This window comes from Sorex fumeus, unplaced genomic scaffold (assembly GCF_029834395.1).
Source record: "Sorex fumeus unplaced genomic scaffold, SorFum_2.1 ptg000086l, whole genome shotgun sequence".
Classification (NCBI taxonomy): domain Eukaryota; kingdom Metazoa; phylum Chordata; class Mammalia; order Eulipotyphla; family Soricidae; genus Sorex; species Sorex fumeus.
Window position 1 is genome coordinate 37,305,126 of NW_026606143.1, and position 17,107 is coordinate 37,322,232.

The 17,107-nt window shown below is 45.2% G+C and overlaps 2 protein-coding genes across 2 annotated transcripts in view; one reads left to right on the top strand and one right to left on the bottom strand.

Annotated features, from left to right (window-relative positions):
• MOSPD2 (motile sperm domain containing 2) overlaps window positions 1–11,292 on the bottom strand; it is a 57,900-nt gene extending 46,608 nt beyond the window's left edge. Inside the window, exons 1-2 of the mRNA XM_056131301.1 lie at window positions 11,182–11,292; window positions 10,979–11,048 (exon numbers count right to left, since the gene is read on the bottom strand). Coding sequence (XP_055987276.1) covers window positions 10,979–11,048; window positions 11,182–11,190 — 79 coding nt within the window. The 5' untranslated portion in view covers window positions 11,191–11,292. The remainder of the gene's footprint in view (window positions 1–10,978; window positions 11,049–11,181) is intronic.
• A 325-nt stretch (window positions 11,293–11,617) lies between these two features.
• Window positions 11,618–17,107, top strand: part of FANCB (FA complementation group B) — a 28,699-nt gene continuing 23,209 nt past the window's right edge. The window contains exon 1 of the mRNA XM_056131255.1: window positions 11,618–11,700. The gene's annotated coding sequence lies outside the window, so the exon portion shown is untranslated. The remainder of the gene's footprint in view (window positions 11,701–17,107) is intronic.

Sequence of the window (17,107 nt, forward strand, 5' to 3'; positions counted from 1 at the left end):
TTTTAAACCACAATCCAACTGGCAAATCTTAAAGTAACTGCTATTAAAAAGGTCTACATATATGTGCCAAATCGCTACAGTCCACACAAAGTCAGCTAAAAATGTATTTCTAATTGAAGCAAATTATAGAAAACATTTTTTGTCCTTCAATTTCTTGCAAAATAGCTCCAGGAGAAAAACAGAAAATTTCTCTGAATGCTACTTCATCTCCCAGAGAGGCCCACAAAGCAAACATCTTGTTAGGGATTACATTTTCAGTACTGAAAAAGTCATTTCTGCCCTCTTCTCTGAAGAGGGCACTGATTTGGTAACCAGACCACCCTGCTCATGCCATGGGTTTTCAAATGACAATGACAAAACAAAGTGACATCCTAGATATGACAGCATCCAAGGAAAAGACCCTTTGAAGGTGCACGGCTCACTAAACATTCCGGATGGGTGAGTATGAAGACGAGGCATCACGGCTTCAAGAGATGGTGAAAGGCGTTTGCCAGCACTAATGAAAGTCACGGCTGGGCCTGAAGACTGGGAAAAATAGCAGGTCCACCAAGTTTCTATCTCAGCAGAAATTTGCCCCTCAAATCTCCATGTAAAGTCACAATTTTATAGACACACTAGCAGAGGCTTGCTATTTTTTTAGATTTAATATATGCCATGCAATAAAAGTGCCTACTGATAAAGATATTTTCCTGCTACTCTGACTATGACAACTTTATAAGACAGACACTGAGAACATTACTGATGAAGTGGAATTTAAGAAAATGCAGTGTTCATGCTTGCTTGCCTGTTTTATCTCTTAAAGGCGTCCTCTCTTGGGAATAAGTACATAACTCACTCATTATGAAGACTTAATACGTGATCACAGTCACCCACCATATGCCATTCCAGAGGGTCCCAAACTTAGCTGGCTTACTGTTCTCTTTTCAGGGAAATAATTTTTAAAAGTTCATTTAGCTCCCCACTAGAAATTTACCTTCTCTCTGCAAACGAATAACCCCCACCTAACCCCACCACCAAGTTGCAACTGATGCTACACCCTCACCCCCAAGTCCCTTCAATGGGGCAATATTACTCACTCTGAAAAACACTGTGTTAGTCCAAAGAATTAGAGACTGCAGGTGGCAAGGTGAAGAATGAGTGAGGGGATCCTGTGGGTGGCCCACAATTTACAGTTTCTGAGATCAATACTGAGGGAGAAAAGTCAAAGGCATCTTCTCTAAACCAGCAGCAATCATTTACAAAAGAAATTCAGATGAAATGTCATTTAAACAACAAAAGTAAAGCCTGTTCAAATACTGAACAAAAGTGAACTGACCTTTACAGGGACAATTATAATTCCTCCAATATGAAAGACTACAGAAGACAGAAATACCAGGTTCCTGAATAGGAAATCTCAACCATAATGTCATTTGCCCAAACTGAACTGATTGAACACAACTCCGCTCAAAACCACCACCACCAACAACAAAGAACGCTTTTTGAAAATTCTGGCATAAACATGAAAAGCTACAATTTATGTGGAGGTCAAAGGCCAAGAGTCTAATAAAAGTGATTTTAAAATAAGTGGAAACCAAATGGCCTAGGGGCTAAGCACATGCCTTGAATGTGGCCGACCTGGGTTCAATCCTGGCACCACACTGTCCCGGGTATTGCTGGGTGCAGTTCTGAAGGCCTGGGAGCACTGGTGTCCTGAGAACCGTTGAGACTAAAGAGCTGGCAGCCCTACCCTATTCAGAGCACTGCTGGTGAGACCCTAGGAAAAACCAAAACCAAAACCAGAAAGAAGAAATACTCATTCCTGCTGACAGACAATGCAAACCAACACTACAATGCAATAACCCAATATTCTCAGCTGATGGGTAAAAAAAAAAAAAACACAAAAATGAATGATACCAAAATGCAAGGTGCAGTGAAACAAGGTCACTTAAATACTGCTGCTGGAAAAAAAAGGGCAAACCTGATGGGAGCAGCTGAACACTGGTTCAGGCAAGCACAACCACCGCCATGTCTTCTGGGCTGAGTATAGACCAGAAACACAGCTCCCAAAACTTTTGGTCTCAGGACCCCTTTTATAACTGAGGACCCCGAAACACTTTTTTGTCTGTTAAAGTTCCATGTATCAGAAGTAACTATATTAGGTAGTGAAATTGGTGAGACAAGTCTTGTAAAACCTAGAAACAACCTTCTATCCATCAACTTCTTTATTCATTTCACGGAGCTCTAGAAAATGTAGCTCTATGTAGATCTAGAAAAAAAATCAAATCCAGATATACATTTATAGATACAGGCATATTTGAAAGAGCAGTGGGTGACACAATCAAGTGATGGAAAAGACACGGAGCTTTCACTGAAAGCTTACGAAGCAGTTAAACTCAGTAACGTGCTGGTGTGGAATGCAACAGACACAGTGAAAGGCATCAAGAGGAGCAGCGCCAAATGCAAGACAAGCAGCTGCCCGCTGAGTACCAGGAGGGGCTGCAGAGCAAATTGTTTTTGCCCGACATGAGTATTTTATTGATGCTTAGTGCACGGTCTACATCAATATGCTTTCAAATTTGGGCGGGGGAGTGAGAGAAATACAATTAAAAACCCAGGAAACCAAAACCACCGGTAGGACAAAAGCAAGCCACTGGAAAAGAGAAAATAACTAGACTCTGTAGCAATGGGAGAAACCACCAAGGAATGGCAAGTTTAAATACAACTTTGTGAAGGAAGAAAGGAATGGCAACATATACAAGAAGAGCTCAAGCAATAACAAAAACCCTGCTGATGAAGTAACTGTTGTGACATGTGAGTGCAAACAGGTGGACGCTCACTATCACTAGTATTCAAATGCACGCGGAACAAGAGCCGTCAGTTCAGAAATGATGACACTGAAAGTGGGTAAGGGCGTGGTGAAACTTAGGCTCCTAAGTGCTGGTGGGAAGAAAGGCTGGTGGCAAGGAATCTGGAAGCCATTCTTTTTTCAATTTTTATTAGTGAAACTGTGTCTGGCATATCGAATACTCTCAGTAGCTTGCCGGGCTCTCCGAGAGGGGCGGAGGAATCGAACTCGGGTCGGCCATGCTGGCTGCGTGCAAGGCAGACGCCCTACCCGCTGTGCCATGAGGTAGTGTTGTAGACTTACAGATTTTTGTGCTTGGGTTTCAGTTCTACAATGATCGAGTACCCATCCCTCCACCAGTGCCCATTTCCCACCACCACGGATCCCAGTATCCCTCCCACCCGCCATCCCCCCCATCCCACCCTGCCTCTGTGGCAGGGCATTCCCTTTTGTTCTCTCTCTGCTTTGGGGTGCTGTGGTTTGCAAAAGAGGCATTAGGCAAAGTTCAGCGCATGTGTAAGTGTCTTAAAAGTCATCCACATACTTGGCTGCAGAGAATGCTTTGTATGTGAGAACGCTTAGGCGTGCTGCAAGGGATCTTTAGCAATGCCAAGCAGGAACGACACCAAGCACCAGACACCCTCACCTATGGCCTATAAACAAACACAGTACCCGCGGAGCGATAGCACAGCAGGTAGGGCGTTCGCCTTACAAGCGGCCAACATGGCCGACCCGAGTTCGATTCCTCCGCCCCTCTTGGAGAGCCCGGCAAGCTACCGAGAGTATTGAATATGCCAGACACAGTAACAACAAAGTCTCCAATGGAGACGTTACTGGGCCCGCTCGAGCAAATCGATGATCAACGGGAGGGCCTTTACTTTACTTTACTATTTTTCTTTTTGGGTCACAATGCTCACAGGTTATTCCTGCCTCTTCACTCAGGAATTACTCCTGGTGGTGCTTGGGGGACCATATGGGATGCTGGGGATTGAATACAGGTCAGCCGCACGCCCTACCCACTGTACCCCAGCCCAATATTCGCACTCTTGTTTTTTTTTTTTCTGTTTTTGGTATTGGGCTCTACCCAGCAGTGCTCAGGGCTTAGTTCCTCGCTCTGCGCTCAAGAATCAGTCCTGATGGGCTTTGGGGGACCATCTGGGGTGCCAGGGATCAAATCTGGGTCAGCCACGTGCAAGGCAAATGTCCCACCTGCGGTCCTATTCCTCTGGCCCCAAATACTTGCACTTTTACAGACCAATACTTCTAAGATGATTCTTAATAATCTGAACCACTTTACCCAACAGTTGTATTAATAAAAAGGTAGAAATGACCTCAATGTTGAAAATAGGAGATGGAAGATACAAGATAAGAACATTTCTCTTTCACTGAACCGAGTATTAAGTAGAATGCAAAATCTGGCTTACTGCGTAAGTCCTGGAGGAAAGCTTACAATAAAAAAATGAACGGGACACGGAATGCTACGTGGAATTTTTTTTAAACAATGCGTTTACATGCATAGAAAAGAGACCGGCGGAAATTCATCCACTGTTCACAGAGATAGTGAGCTTTATGGGGGGATTCTTTGGACTTTTATAGGATCCAAGTTCACGTATTTGTGAAGTCAGAAAATAATCCTAAAATAATGAATCCCAGAAACCTCTCAATAATAGTTCTCCCAACTCACTCCGATGTAAACACACAGTCTGGCATCCAAAGCCAGCTCCCCGACGTTCTCAGCCAAATCCTGGCCCTTGAAGGTTCTCAGCAAAGTGGACTCCTTATGGCTTCCTGCGCGGGCCTCCACCCATCCTCTATCATTCACTATCATGCCTCGTTTGAGCATCTTAAAAGAGCTGAGGAGAAAATACCTTTCCTATGACATCTTGGTCTATCTTCCTGTGAACCCAGTCACCCCAACCAATTGAGAATTTCTTTCTTTAACTCCTTACAGAAATGAATTTTCGCATTCTTATTGCTCTTGATACAATTTGCATGGTTAGTTCTTTTTTTTTTTTTACAAATGCCTCTCCAGATTCTAGTGGTTCCGGAAGAGGCTCTGACCTTCTTTGGTGCTTTTCCTAATATTGACACGCTGCTTCCCGGCATGAAGCACATAAGCAATTGAGGAACGGAAAACGTTATTGTTGCGGATTCGTCTCTAACTTTGGCCACGGGGGAAGGGAGAACAGAAAATCTTTCTCTTAATGACTTAGCATGGATTTTTCTTCTAAAAAAAGTGAGGAAATAAAAAAACTAGAAGCAATGCATGAGATCACTGTGGACTTACAGTTTACTCCTTATACTACTTAAAAATCTATGCATAGGGCCAGAGAGATAGTACAGCACATAGGGTGTTTGCCTTGCACTTGCCTGACCTGGGTTCGATCCCCAGACCCCATATGGTCCCCTGAGCCTGCCAGGAGTGATGGATTCCTGAGCACAGAGCCAGGAGAAACCCTCAGGCATTGCCAGTTATGCACAAAAACAAACCAAAAAATTGTTTTAATCTATCCATAATGGGTAAGTTAATTTCCGTGGAGGCAGTGCTTTGAAGTTCCAAGGTCCTTCCTCCAGAAGAGTTTCTGGAGAAGCCAGTGCTTCAAGTAAGGGACACAGGGAACAACTGCTTACGGCTGCCTAACATCTCTTCTGCAACAGAACATCATAAATGACACAGAAAGGGAGAAAGAGAAGGAAGAGGAGGGCTGAAGCACCCGCCGTTACTGATAAACAGCAAACCCAAGAGGCACAACACAAGACTTTACATCACTGTGTAACCCAGAGACTGCCAATCAAAACCGGGCAAAAGAGAAGCACTTTGCCCAAGAAGACATGCAGATGGCACAGAGACGCAAATACGATCAATATCACTTAGGACAGGGAGATGCAAATCAAAGCCCCGATGAGCTACCACCTCACACCTGCGAGAATGGCTGCTGTCTGTCAGACTGAAAACAAATGTTGGCAAGGTTGTGGAAAGAAGGGAACTTTGGTACACCGATGGTAGGCATGCAAATGAATGCATCCGCTGTGCAAAATGATATGAAGATTCCATAAAGGATGGAAAATGGATACGCCAAAAAGACAGCAGAGGGGGTAAGGTGTTTGCCTGATGCACGGTGAACCCCAGTTCTATCCCCTAGCATAGTACATGGTTACATCACTGCTGGGTGTGTCCCCCACACCAAAACCAAACAAACAAAAACCAAACAAACTTAAAAATGGGGATACCTCCAGAAGTCATGCCCACAACCCGCCCCCCAGCGCCATCTTTACAGCACACAGCCACAGAGAAGAAAGGCTGTGGGGGGCCCTCCACAGCTACCGAGACTGCTCTGGGTCCCGAAGAGAGCCAAGATCACCGGGAAGTCCCAGATGGAGTAGGTGCCGCATCTCGCCTCCTCCAGAGGGAATCCCGGTGACCATGAGCCTCTACAAGCATAGCTCGCTTATGCAGGAACCAGGACTCTTACTCCTAACCGCGCGGCCACTTATGCAGCCATGCAACATCTTCTTAATATAAAGTGGTCAATGGAAAGTAAATTCTCCAATGTTTCTCCCTGAAAATCAGGCTTAACTCTTTTACAAACCACAACACTGAATAGGAAAGAGAGAACAAAAGGGAATGCCCTGCCACAGAGGCAGGGTGGGATGGGGATGGAATGGGGGGTGGGAGGGTTACTGGGATCCGTGGTGATGGGAAATGGTTACTGGTGGAGGGATGGGTATTCAAAATAAATATATAAATTTAATAAAAAAATAATTTAAAAAAATGGGGATACCCTGGGACTGGAGCGATATCACAGTAGGTAGGGCATATGCCCTATATGTGGCAGACCCGGGTTTGAGTCCCAGAATCCCATATGGTCCCCTGAGCTCCGCCAGAAGTAATTCCTGAGTGCAGAGTCATGAGTAACCCCTGTGCATCGCTGGGTGTGACCCAGAAAGCAAAAAAGAAAATTGGGGATACCCTGATCCAGCAATACCCCTCTGAGGCATTAATCCCAAAGCTATGGAAACAGTAACTTAAAGGACAGTTACACCCTTATATTCAGAGTAGCATTAGTCACAATAGCAAAGACAAGGAACCAACCAAAATACCCAACAATGGATGGCTGGATAAAGAAACGGTGATCTGTACATTCCATAGATTGTATACCCTGCCATGTTAAAAGATGAATTGGTCCATTTGATGGAATGTGGAAGGATGTTGAGATGGTGATGCGGAGTGAAATCAGTCTGTAAGTGAAGGACAATTGCTGGGAAGGTTTCTACCATGTAGAATATACATCACAAAAGCAAATAAATCAGCAAACCGCAGAACACAACCCCTAGGCTCTGAAAACTTTGGGGGCTCCCAGACTGCAAAGGGAGTGATGGGAGAATGAGCCAAAGTGTTCTTTCTCATGTTGGGAGGGCACTGGAAATGGAGGGGTTGAGGGTAGTGAGTTCTAGACACACATAGGTGCCCCGGGAATCTCAAAGAATTGTTAAAACAATGATAGATCAATAAGTAAAATAGAAAAAATATCCTCACCACTTTCCTCTTCTACCTTTATCTGATGCTAGATTTCAGAAAACACATTTAAAAAAATAGGGGCCACGTCTGGCAGTGCTGGGGGCGGGGATCAGGGAGCAGCAGGGTCAGAAAAGCCACAGGAGGCCAAGCCACTCAGGGGAATGCACGCAGGGCCTCGCCCACGCAAGGCATGTACTTTAGCCACCGTGCAGGCCCCAACAAATACGACTGCAAGAAGAAAAAGGTTTGCAAGGTTTCTCTCCGCCTCGCCCATGAAGGCCTGGGATTAACCAGTTGGGACTGTCATGCTATGACCCAGCCGGCATGGTGGGATGGGGGGGATGGGGGGTGGGAGGGATACTGGGATCCGTGGTGGTGGGAAATGGGCACTGGTGGAGGGATGGGTATTTGATCATTGTATAATTGAAACCCAAGCACAAAAATTTGTAAGTCTACAACTGTACCTCATGATGTCTCACTAATAAAAAAAATTTTTAAAAATGCTTTTTTAAAAAGAAAAAAAAATGGGGAAGCAGTGGTGAATGAGCAGTTCATTAAAAAAAATAAGTCACATGAAGGAGATCAGTAAGCACTATCAAAGACACAATCTAGGCAAGAGGGGGAACCAATTTTGAGAGGCAGCAAAGGTCTCTCTGAGACACTGAAACCAAGATGGTGAAGAAGGCCCTTGTTGTGCATACTTCCCGGGGAAGGGCAGTGAAGAAGTGGAAAGACTCTGCCTGTCTGAAGAGTGTGGAAAAGGCAGCGTGCTTACTTATGGCTTTCGAGCTGTGGGGCACTTTGAGGCTGTGATGCCAACTTTGTGATTTTTGTGGATCAGGGAGTTAGAAGGTTTCTAAGTATTCCTTAAAAAGCCTTTCTGGGCCTGTAGCAATAGTAGAGCAGAGAAGGCGTTTGCCTTGCATGTGGCCAACATAGGTTGGATCACCCATATCCCATAGGGTCCCCTGAGCACCACCAGGAGTGATTCCTGAGTGCAGAGACAGGAGGAACCCCTGAGAAACACAGGGTGTGACCTCAAAAAGGAAATAATAATAATAATAATTAATAAATAACACCTTCTGGTTTGGTTACATATATGTGTGTATACTTGATCACTGTGTATTAAGTTGCTTCTGGCCATGGGTGGTAGGAAGATCTGTGTAGAGCCAGGAGAGTAACAGAGGCCTCGCACTACGGACTATTGTAAAGAACTAGGGTTTTCATTCTAAGTGCTGTGAGAAGGTACGGAAGCATTTCAGGCTGGGCAGTGACACAATCTAATTTGATAAGATAATCTGATAAGATAGCATTGCCAAAAGATTCTAATTGTGAAATTCAGAACACCTGAGCACCAGCTCGCAATGATTCCAAGCAAATCACTGACTCTTTCCAAACCAATGTCTCTCAATGTTTTTCCAGCCATGGCTCCTTGCTGATCTTATTTCCTTCCTGTGGCACCCCAACCTATCAGTTGTCCCCCAAATCTCATGCCTTGCACAATCTTCCCCCTCCTCCCAGTTTACAAAGATTTTCATCTGTGCTCCCCTTGGCATATCCTGGAAGCTCACAGGAGAGCCATATGGTGGCTGGTTGGGAAACTACTCTAGAATTTACGTTCTTTTACTATTATTTAATCACCGTGAAATACAGTTACAAAGCTTTCATGATTGTGTTTTAGCCATACAATGATTGAACACCCATCTCTCCATCAGGGTGCATTTTCCACCACTAATGTCTCCAGTGTTCCTCCCGCCACCCCCACCTCTTCCCACCCCCTGCCTCTGTGGCAGACAATTTTCTTCTTTCTCTCTACTTTGGGGCCTTATGGTTTGCAATACAGATACCGAGAGGTCATCATGTTGGGTCCTTTAGAATTTACTTTCTTCATTTTCAGAGGCAGAGGGCTGGACCAAGAAGATCCTTAATATCTTAGTTAGGACATTTCTAATTACTGGAACTGTGTATAAAGTGACATTCATTAAATTATTTGCTTTGATTTTATGTGCTTGAAAATATAAAAAACAAATCGTCCCAAGACAATACTTTTGAAGGGCTGTGTTTTTCTGTGTGTTTTGGTTTGGGGCCACACATGGCTTGGAACTCAAGAATCACTCCTGGCAGGCTCAGGGTGCGAGGGATCTAATCTGGGCCAGATGCCTACAAGTCAAGTGCCTTACCTGCTATATTACCTCTCTAACCTCCCAAAATACAACCGTTTTTTAAAGAGAGAGAAAAAAAGTTGTTACCTAGCGCTAAATTTCTACAAGGACATTCTGCTTCCTACCCTGAGCAAAAGTAAGTTACTGGGTCAAGTTCTGCATTATTTAAAACATTACAAATCATATAGCTATGTGTTACATTTCTAGAGAAAGTAACTTCGAGGGAGATACTTTTGCTGGAACCAGCTGGAATTAGAAACAAGATCTCTGCTAAAAGTCAATCAAGTTCATTGCAAGACTACAACCCAATTATGAACAGCTTTGTAATGATCTATTTCACGAATATCCAATTAAAAAAGTTTTTAAATGTGGAGTTTATGCCCAGTTCAATCAGCTTAACCAATGGCTGAATAAACAGCACTACTCCTACATTTAAAACATAGTCAATCAAGTGCTTTTGCAACTCTTTGTTACAAAGTTTGGGAAGTGAAGGAAACACACAGAGGGGGATAAAAAGATTTACTGATCAGGTTATTTGAAACAGACTTCCTTACTGGTCATCAACTGACATATAATCTACAGCAGTCTAAAATTGCAGACAACCTCTGCTTAGCCCTTAAGAGAGGAAGTTTCATTTCATTTACAAAAACAAAATTAAAGCAAAATACTCAGTGAGAGTTACTAGATATTAACACAATCCTAGGCAGCTTGATATAGACTGCTTCATTTAGTGCTCAGAACCTAACATTCATGTTTCACAGCTAGGTAACAGGGGCTCAGGAAAGAAAGAGCAAACTAATTAAGAACAGGGCCAGCATTAGAGTAGTTGTTGCATTATTTATAAAAATCATCCTGCATATTTTGAATAATTACATACAGGGATGGAATCATCATTTAAACACCAGAAAAGTCAACTATCGGTGCTATTGGAACCAAGAAGGCTTGAGCAAATCAATTCTGGATTCAACAGCTACTTTGCCAGGTAGTTTGGGATGAAGGGTAAGAAGTTGTTTCAGAATGGGAGGGCCAGCTCTGAGGGTAGCATGCTGAGCTGTGCCAAGTGGAATAAGGCAAAACATGCAAAGAATTTAGATCCCCCTGTAAGCCACTTTAACAGTATTATAGCAGATTCCAGGTTCATTTTCTCAACGATTTTGGTGAAAGGTCAGCAGAGGAAGATGGACTGGAGAGATGTCAACCTGTGCAAGGGGCCTAACAAGGACTCTACAAGTGCCATAAAACCATCATCCTGTATGTAACTCAGAATTCCAACTTAAGTTAACCCTCTAAAGGGAGAAAGGAATTGCACACCGCACAATTGCAGAGGTGGGTGCGGAGAGAAAACCTTGGAAAGGTGCAGGGCATTATCGCTGAAAGGGTCGAAATGACCCCCAATGCCTCCCGCAAACACTCCAGCAAAGTTGTGGCCGCCCACGGCACCCCTAGCCCAACACCGAGAATGTCAGCACCCACCTGCCACAAACTCAGCTTCGAACCTCTGCCGGGTCTCAGAAATAAGTTTGGCTTTATTCTGGGCGTTATTCTGGAAGAGAGACAGAAACGTATCCTTAAGCACAAGCATCCCGCAGCCCACCCGGCCGCCCCGCACAGGACGCGAGCCCCCCGGGCGGCAGAGTCGTGGGCAGGTGAGGGCAGCAGTGTGATCAGCTGCTCACCTCGGCCATGGTCACAGACGTGGATGTGATTGTAGTTACCGCGGCCACTTCCCTGGCTGCCTCCGGAATCTCACATCACCGCTCGGGCCCGCCAGGAGGAAAAGAGGGAAGGGCGGGAGGGGGAGGTGGTCGCGTGACACCGGAAGGCGTGAGGAAGCGTCGCCCCCTCGCCCAATCGGAGGCAACGGCGGTGCCTCGGAGGCGGGAGCAGAACCTCCTCCAGGCTTTCTATTGGATCCTGCTCAGGGCCCCGCCCCGCGACGTCCGGCACTGCGGGCCCGCCCCCTCCAGCTGCCGGCTTGCAGGCCGGTACCCGGCCCAGCCGCCTATCAGCTTTCACAACCTTGTCGAGGCTCCGCCTTAGCCGCAGCCGCCCCGGGGCCCCGCCTCCCTTTGGGCTCCGCCTCCTGCGAGCTCCGGACTCGCTCGGCTCCCAGGATCCCGCGCGCCGGCGGGAGGTTTGGAGCCGTGGGAAGCGGCCGCCGCGTGGGGCGCCGGGAACTGGGGCGGCTCGGAGAGGTAGGGCCGGCGGGGAGCGAGCGGCCGGGCCGGGTTGGCGACTCTGGCCGCCCTGCTGCCTGGGAGCGGGAAGGAAGGAAGGAAGCCGGTGGGCCATGACCCTCTTGGGTCATTAGTCCCCAGGGAACCTTCATTAGCCCGAAAGCGGCTTGACAGCTGGAGTCTTTGCAGCCGTCGAAGTAACTGCATAAAGTTGGTGAAGTGGAAGATGAGAAGCATCTTAGTGTGACTGATGATGATTCATTCTGGGGGAGCGCGGGGTCGGGGAGTTTACTCTTCCCGGAAACATCTAGGGATGTTTGGGGGTGACACACGTGGGACTGAGGGGGGAGGGCGCTCCTGTCCCGCAATGGGGCGGGGCCAAGGCAGCCACTGAACTTCCCGCAGTGCTCTGGATGGGCCCGTTCGCACAGCTGATGAGTGCTGGGGATGGGGCGCAGACCTTGACCGGAGATGGTTTCGCCCGTTTCACGGTGAGAACTGCAAACCCCAAAGATGTTGGAAGAGCAAACTGTTTCCCGCCGTGCCTGGTTATTGACCCTTCTGTAGCGTTGTTTTCAAATTTATGGTTAGGGGCCAGAGCGATCTCACAGAGGGTAGGGCGTTTGCTTGGCACGCAGCCGACCCAGGTTCAATTCCCAGCATCCCATATGGTCCCCCGGGCACCGCCAGGAGTAATTCCTGAGTGCATGAGCCAGGAGTAACCGCTGGGTATCGCCGGGTGTGAAAAAAGCAAAGAAACCCAAAACAACATTTATGGTTACTTTGGGGGAGGGGGTCCCCACAAGTGCCCAGGAAGCCCAGCGCCCCATACAGAGATCCAGTGCAAGGTTTTTATGATGTAATGCTGCAGGCGACGCAGAGCCTGGGGGTTGCCAGGGAGTAGAACCAGAGTCAGCCCCACACTAGGCCTGTGCCTTGGCTGTCAGTCCAACCCTTGAGTACAGAAGTTGTAAAAGAGCCATTAACGCCTTGTTTAAGAATTATTTGCAGAGATCCATAAAGTAACCTTTCAGATACACTTTCCTGCATTTAAGACTATCTCGCATGGTCAGCAGTCATTCTGAATTTGGCTTGGGTCTTTACAGCTTTGCTTGCCTGAGTTTGAATCCGGCTTCTGTCACTTCCTCTGTAAGTCTTTAAAAGACCCTCCTGTGCTTGCTTCCAGATACTGTGTCCCCAGGTACTGTGAAATATAATTCTCTCATCTCCTGCCTCACTCCACTTGCACTGTCATTAGCTTCTTTATAATTCAGAACTTGAGTGCTGTGATTCTGTTTTGAAGTCTTTCAGAGGTTTTCCTTAGAGAAAATTAGAAGTATGACATAAACATAGAAAACCTCTTGGGGGGGGGGGTCACACGTGGCATGATCAGGGCCTACTCCTGGCTCTGTGTTCAGGGATCACTCACGGTGGTGCTTGGTGTGGGTGGGGTGGGTACCCAGGATCAAAACCCATCCGCCCTGTGCTGCAAGCGCCCTCCCACCTCTGCTATCTCTCTGGTCGCTTAGATGCATTTTTTTAAATATTTATTAGTGAAACACCATGAGGTACTGTTGTAGACTTACAAATTTTTGTGCTTGGGTTTCAGTTATACAATGATCGAGTACCCATCCCTCCACCAGTGCAGGAGGTTTACTCCATGGCTTGGAGGCCAGCCGCACACTCTAGGGGTAAAGGCAGCTCAGATAGAGAAGGGAGCACCAAATAAAGGGTGTTGGGAAGATACACCCAGGATGGAAGATGCATGCTGAAAGTAAACTATAGACCGAACATGATTGCCACTCAAGGCCTTTTCTGTAAACAACAGCTCCCAAAAGGATAGATGCAAATTTTTAGTTGAATTTCTTGATGTGCCTTTTCCTTAATGATACTTTCCCTTGGTCACAATTCGTAGTTTCATTTTTAGGTTTCATTTGCAGATCATATACTGTTCTTGGGGCTGGAGCAATAGCACAGTGGGTAGGGTGTTTGCCTTGCATGGGGCTGACCTGGATTTGATTCCCAGCATCCCATATGGTCCTCCAAGCTCCACCAGGATTAATTTCTGAGTGCATGAGCCAGGAGTAACCCCTGTGCAATGCCGGGTAGGACCCAAAAAGCAAAAAATATGTATATATGGTGTTCTTTTCAGATCTTCCTGAATCAGACCAATAGTTTAAAGAGTTCTAAAGTTTATAATGCCGAAATGAATTGATTAGCATTTGAAAGGAACACTTGATTTGGTTGGAGGAGAATAGAGTGGGTAAGGATATAATTTATGATCAACCTACCCTATTACATTAGCATGTTATTGTTTTTCTTGTATATGCAAACATCTGTTTTTATTTTATGTGTAAAATTCATAGTGTCAACTTTGGTTTTTTTCCTTTTTTTAAATTTTATTATTTTTTTAAATTTTTATTAGTGAGACACCATGAGGTACAGTTGTAGACTTAAAATTTTTGTGCTTGGGTTTCGATTATACAATGATCAAATACCCATCCCTCCACCAGTGCCCATTTCCCACCACCACGGATCTTGGTATCCCTCCCACCCCCGATCCCACCCTGCCTCTGTGGCAGGGCATTCACTTATGTTCTCTCTCTCCTTTTGGGTGTTGTGGTTTGCAAAAGAGGCATTGAGTGGCAATCATGTTTGGTCTAGAGTCTACTTTCAGCATACCTCTCCCATCCTGGGAGGATCCTCCCAACACCCTTTATTTGGTGCTCCCTTCGCTATCTGAGCTGCCTTTTCCCCTAGTGTGTGTGGCTGGCTTCCAAGCCATGGAGTAAACCTTCTGCTACTTATCTGGCTATTCTTGGGTGTTAGTCGCCTATTTTGTTACTTTATGTTCCCCAGATGAATGCAGTCTTTCTATGTCTATCCCTCTCTTTCTGACTCATTTCGCTTAACATGATACTTTCCATGTAGTACCACTTGTATGTAAATTTCATGACTTCATCTTTTCTAACAGCTACATAGTACTCCTTTGTGTAGATGTACCAAAGTTTCTTTAACCAGTCATCTGTTCTCGGGCACTCAGGTTTTTTTTTCCAGATTCTGCCTATTGTAAACAGTGCTGCAATGAACAAACAAGTGCAGATGTCACTTCGACTATACTTTTTTGCCTCTCTGGGATATATTCCCAGGAGTGATATTGCTGGGTCAAATGGGTACTTGGTTTTTTAAAAAGTAAAGCAAACATTTATTTGAAAAGTTAGAAGAGGCAAGTAAAGGAAGCTAGCACTCAGCAGGGATAAATAACATCTGAAGATGAGGGAAAAAAAGACACGTCTGCAGGGGTGAGGAGTGGGGTTCCAAATAGGGAACACCCTATAGGATCAACATTGCTGTATGGTAGTATAGAAAAGAGAAATCTCGAATTAAATAATCTACTTCCCTTTCCTCCCCATCCCCCACCCCAACTGAAACAGGAGGTAAAACTGAAATGATTTTCTTCTGTAACCACTATTGTAATTTAGTACAAAAGTCAAATGACTGATAGATTAAAATGTTGACCTAATAATGATTATTGGATCAATTATTTGATTAATCAGGGCTTATTTGTATTACATTTAGAACCTCTAAATTGAACTTTAGTTTGATTTCTTTCCTAATATATAGTCCTTTCTTTAAAAAATATCAGAAGGGCCAGAGAGAGAAAAAAAAGATAAGGCAGTTGCCTTGTATGTGGCTGACTCATACACTAGCACTGCATATGGTCCTCGAAGCAGAGAGCCGAGAATAACAGCATAACCCCTGAGCACTGCAGGAGTGGCCCAAAACCAAAAAGAAAGCAAAGAAGGAAGAAAATTACCACTTATTCCAGAGGCTTTAAGGTTTGTTCTATAAACATACGCTAAAAACTTTCAAAGCACATGATAGCATCTGCATAAAATAAGGCAGATAGATACTGACAGGCAAATTTACTAAACCTTGAAATTATATAAAGTTTGGGGAGCTAGTTTCTTTATAAATTAATATGTTAACACCTATTGATGTTAACATATTATCGCTACAAAGATGCTCTGTTTAAAATAAGATGTTAGGGGTCTGGAGCAATAGCACAGCGGGTAGGGCATTTGCCTTGCAGGCGGCCAACCCGGGTTTGATTCCCAGCATCCCATATGATCCCCCAAGCATCGCCAGGAGTAATTCCTGAGTGCGGAGCCAGGAGTATCCCCTGAGCATTGCTAGGTGTGACCCAAAAAAGCCAAAAAAAAAGATGAATATATGCATTGAAAAATGTGTATTTTTGCAATAGTATTTAAAATTTCTAAATGATCTTTCACACAGCAGTTGCTTATGTTTTTAACATGTCTGTGGAAAATTTGAGATGAGGTAACTATTCATACATTTGTTATAATAGAACCAGTGTGTTTCTTTTAAAGCAAAAGATGGTTTCACACATCAAAGCCACACCTTTGATTTACCTGTCTGCTTTACTGATACTCTGAAGCTTCCCTGTGCTACCTGTTGCCCCAGATCTTTGCATTCATTGCCTAACAACACACCTGTAAACCAGAGATTTCTGCTAGTCCAGTTCCTTAAGGTAATAGATTTGATGAAATTCTAAGGAATGGTATCAATTGAATTTCAAGAACAAATTCCATAGTGGAATGTACTGATCCCTTGCTGGATAAGGATTGACTCTTTTTTTTTTTTTGCTTTTTTTGGTCACACCCGGTGATGCACAGGGGTTACTCCTGGCTCTGCACTCAGGAATCACTCCTGGCAGTGCTAGGGGGACCATATGCGATGCTGGAAATCGAACCTGGGTAAGCCGTGTGCACGACAAAAGCCCTCCCAGCTGTACTACTGCTCCAGCCCCAGGACTGACCCTTAAACTGACGAGCTTAAGGCACCAAACACATTATCCCACAGTTTCTGAGTATCTGGAACTAAGTTCTTGCTCAGGATCTTTCAAGGACTTGACTGGAGTTGAAGGACCTGAGCCCGAGATGACGCCCTTACATGTGTTTTGAGTCCTTTAGGTAGCATCCTTGGTTCTTTTTTCTACTTTACTGATTCTCACAGGTTGCCTTTTAACCAGTGCTCCCAGCCACGGGGTGGACAGAAAGCTGAGGACAGCAGGGTGGGTTCAAGTGCAGACTCCAAGCTGGGCATGGCTCAGTAGGAGAGCAGATTCTGACATTTAGGAGACCCCGGATTCCATCTCTGGCACAAATAAAAAGAGGGAAGGGAGACTTTTGTCTGTTTGGGGGCCAGTCTCAGTGATGACTCCCTTTTAGAGGAGGAGGGTTGCTCCCAGTCGTGCTTGGGGGAGTCATGTGATGCTGGAGATTAGTCCTAGGGTTTCCACATGCGAAGCATGCACACTTGCCCTTTGAGACATCGCCCCAGCCTTGGTGCTCTTAATGGATTATATTTGGTATCCTTTGTGATGTGGTCATTTGCACTCTTT